The sequence below is a fragment of the Dromiciops gliroides genome, chromosome 2 (assembly GCF_019393635.1).
Source record: "Dromiciops gliroides isolate mDroGli1 chromosome 2, mDroGli1.pri, whole genome shotgun sequence".
NCBI lineage: Eukaryota > Metazoa > Chordata > Mammalia > Microbiotheria > Microbiotheriidae > Dromiciops > Dromiciops gliroides.
Genome location: NC_057862.1, coordinates 169,963,487 through 169,967,786, shown reverse-complemented (window position 1 = coordinate 169,967,786; position 4,300 = coordinate 169,963,487). Strand labels below are relative to the sequence as shown.

The following is a 4,300-nucleotide window of genomic DNA, read 5'->3' as shown; positions in this document are numbered from 1 at the left end:
GTTAAGAAAAATGTTTTTTAAAGTTGTATCTTTGAACATTGCATCTTTCTTTAATCTTACAATGACTCTTAGAAACATTTACTATAGAAAATTTTAACTATAATTGTTAAACTTAACATTCCCTTTATCCAACAAATAAAAAAGTATATTATTAGATTTGATTAAAAAAACATAATATTGAAGCTTTTTAAATCCTTTAAGCAACCCCTACTTATCTGTAAAAAGAGGAAAAACCCAAAATAATGAATAAAACTTTATTGTTTTCAAATTACAATTCTAGCTATCTTTTGGTTGGGTGACAGATAAAACACCTCACAAATAAAACCAAAATTATTCCAATTATCATCAAAATCAAATGTTAAGAGATGCTATGGTAAAAATTCTTGGATCAGGTGGGATAAAAGACATTTTTGTTTCATTTCAGATGGATACCCACAAATACAGCTAAAAAGAAACACATTTCAACAATACGGTTTCATAGTGAGAAGTGGTTGCTGCTCTTAAAACACTAGCACATCTCCGAAAATGGTTCTATAGCCAATTTCAAACACATGATCAACAGGACCCAATGAGTCCTAAATTTACATATTCCTCTTAAGGTCACTGGCAAAGGTCTAATTCTATAGAGATAAGTGTTACAAACTGATGGCATGAAACAAATGCAGTTCTACCCTCGTATATACCTTCCTTCCCCAAGGATCAGAGAAGTGCCATTGGCTCTGTGTCTACGACCACTTCCAGAAAGGGAGTCTGTGGCCCAGGAGGGGATTAAATAATTCCTAAATCATTTAGAGAAGCCTTTGGGTGAGACAAAAGGTTACTAAGTTCCCTTACATCAAATAAACGCATAAAGTGAAATCAGGTGCGGTTTCAGTACAGAAAACAAGGGGGAAATGAATGGAAAGTGTTAGGAATGTGCTGCACAATTGCAGAGGAGAGCAGACATACAGATTGTGGAAGCTTCAACTTATCTATTCTAGCTTTCACCCATATATTACACCTTAAGAAGCAGGATGGCATATTGCACAGAAAGTCAGACTCAAAGCCAGGAAGATCTTGGTTCAAGTCTCAACTCACCTCTGACACGTACCAGCTATGTGACCCTGAGAAAGTCAATTAATTTCTCAGTGCTCTACACAAGTCTCAAAGACTACAAATTGCACAGAAGGTGCCTATCTCCATAGGTAGAGGAAGTTTCCCAACTCAGAAGTTCCCTATACTAATGAAGTCCCTCTCCCTTTGTCCCATCACAGTTAACCACTTGTCAAAGAAAATTAAATTGATTTGACCTGAGGATAGTTATATTTTCCAATTAAAAACAGTAATTTCTAGCTTTATGGGCAAAATCAATGTTAATTTTAAAAAAACATGTTAATAAAATGGTAAAAACCAACATTTTATATGGTAAACAAATTTAAGACCATATAAGTAAAAGCCTACTCAATAGGAATAAAAAATATAATTGGATTGGCTAGGGAATTGAAAAAAAAAAAAGATGGACTTTTAATTTAGATAAATAAAATCAAGTCAACTCAACAAGCACTTATTAATGGCAATGTACCTGGCTCTCTGCTAAGGGAAAGGGGAATGCAAAGCCAGACAAAAACAGTCCCTGTTCTCAAGGAACTCATATCTTAATGGGAAGGCAACATGTGAACAACTACATACATATAAGATATGCACAGGAAAAACTGGAAGTTTTATTAAGAATTATGTAGGAAAGGGGCAGCTAGGTGGCACAGTGGATAGAGCACCGGCCCTGGAGTCAGGAGGACCTGAGTTCAAATCCAGTCTCAGACACTTGACACTTACTGGCTGTGTGACCCTAGGCAAGTCACTTACCCCAACTGCCTCACAAAAAAAAAAATTTAAAATTAAAAAAGTGGTGAAGAATTATGTAGGAGCATGAAAGCAATTTAACCCCTCCTAAGTCTACTGCTATGAGAGCTCTTATGCTGTTTGGCTTCATGTAACATTTTACTCTGCATTCATAAGTCAGCAGTTGACTTTTTTCTAATCTAAGCAAGAACATATTGACAATGGCATGAGGAAAAGGAAGAGAAGACAATATAGTTCAAATAAATTCCTAAATTCATAAAATATAAAGTGAGATGGTTTCAAGTATAAGTTGCAATATATTTGGGGGGGGGGGTGAGGCAATTGGGGTTAAGTGACTTGCCCAGGGTCACACAGCTAGTAAGTGTCAAGTATCTGAGGCCGGATTTGAACTCAGGTCCTCCTGACTCCAGGGCCGGTGCTCTATCCACTGTGCCACCTAGCTGCCCCAGTTGCAATATTTTTAACATAAAATTCAGTTCAGTAGGCTTTTCTTTCATCTTAGGAAGTAATTCATTCCATATATTACTTACTAATAGTTCATAGGAGACGACTCTCAGCTGACACATGGGCTAAAGATGGCACAATCATAATTCCTTAAGAGTTTTTTTTGGTTTTTGTTTTTGTGGGGGTTTTTTGTGGGGCAATGAGGGTTAAGTGACTTGCCCAGGGTCACACACTAGTACATGTCAAGTGTCTGAGGCAGGATTTGAACTCATTCAGGTCCTCCTGAATCCAGGGCTGGTGCTTTATCCACTGCACCACCTAGCTGCCCCCTCCTTAAGAGTTTAAATGCTAGTTTTGAAAACCTAAAAATGGTCTACAAAAAATACAAATTAGCTTTGTGTAGAAAGCATGTTTTTATAGTGGGTCGGAGAGTTTGTCTCAAAGGTTGATACAAAGTACACAATAGCAAAAGGATTTCATGGAAAATTCAAGATAAAACTAAAAGTAAGATACTGACAAGGTATCCCAGGCATCCAGATCAACAACACAAAGAATAAATTCATTGTTAAATTATTTCTGTGTGAAATACATTTTGTTATCTGCTGAAATAAGTAAATGCTTTAACTTTGTGAAACTGTTCACTAAAAATAATTTTTGAATAAGAATTTCCAAAGGATATTAAAAAAAAATTTGTTGGGGCAGCTAGGTGGCACAGTGGATAGAGCACTCTCCCTGGAGTCGGGAGGACCTGAGTTCAAATCCGGCCTCAGACACTTAATACTTACTAGCTGTATGACCCTGGGCAAGTCACTTAACCCCAATTGCCTCACTAAAAAAAAATTTGTGAATTAAAGGCAAACTTTATTCAGAGTTCAATGGAAATATAATTCTATACTCATATTCTTGTAGGATTAGCACACACAGTAACAACAAAATAATAATGTTTAAATTCAGGACTACCATCAGGATATCACATTCTACAAGATCATGGAGTCACTTTGGTTTACTGTAACTCTTCATATGAACTATCACCAAACCTCATTTCATAAGGCACTATAGGACCTTCCCTTTGGAACAAAGAAAAATATCTAAAATCTTACTCTCTAAATCTTTTGCTGTGGATTTTGGTAATTGCCGAAGATGCCATTGGACTGCCGATCCCTGAGCTGGCAGGAGAGCCCTGTGACACAGGTGTCATGCAGTATGGAGAATTCTGACTTGCTGGAGAGAGTGAAGTATCACTAGGCATACTTAGTCCAGTATCTGAAATTTAAAAAAAATTAAAAATTAGTTTAAAATCTTTCTAAACTCTAAAAAGTTTTTTTCTTTTAATTTAATATGGCAGATGGTTACTTATTCAAAATGTCCAGAAATTATTGACAATACATTAATATCTTTTAGGTTGCCAAAAAGAAAATCTTGGTTTTATACTATTAAAAATTGAAAATTTTCTATTTCTATTTAAAAAAAATTTTAACTCTCTAATGGTCTGAAATGAGTCTATGTAGAAATACTAAAGGCACAGATGTTAGACACTAAAATATGAATACCTAGAAGATTTAGCTCAAAGAACAAAAGGTGTTAAGTCCTTTAGCCATTTACTCTCTTTCCATACTTCATCATTTCCTAGCCTTTTGCCTTTTCTTTGTCCAGCTTCAAACACTTATGCTCTCCATCCCCTCCTCAGATTTTAGTCTACTTTATTTAATCTAAAAACTTAAACACCACAAAACAGAAGCACCAATATAACCACAGAACAATAACTATGAACAAAAATGTGCTTTGCTAACACAATAAGCATTGTCATGGACATCCTGGTCTCCGTTGAAATTTTTTGGTTTTTATCCCTTTGGGGTATGAACAGATTAGTAACTTTTCTTGTGTGATTCTGAATTTTTGTTTTACAAACAATTGGACCAATTCATGATTCCACCTTGCAATAATGACTGCTTCCATTTTTGTAACCTTTGCTCATCTGCAAGTGACAGTTACAAATTTGGACTTGTTTTTATTTGTA

General features: G+C 35.5%; 1 protein-coding gene across 2 annotated transcripts in view; it reads right to left on the bottom strand.

Annotated features, from left to right (window-relative positions):
• Positions 1–4,300, bottom strand: part of SECISBP2L (SECIS binding protein 2 like) — a 67,169-nt gene that overhangs the window by 17,527 nt on the left and 45,342 nt on the right. For both annotated transcript variants that reach the window (XM_043989020.1, XM_043989019.1), the window contains one exon: positions 3,384–3,546. In XM_043989020.1, coding sequence (XP_043844955.1) covers positions 3,384–3,546 — 163 coding nt within the window. The remainder of the gene's footprint in view (positions 1–3,383; positions 3,547–4,300) is intronic.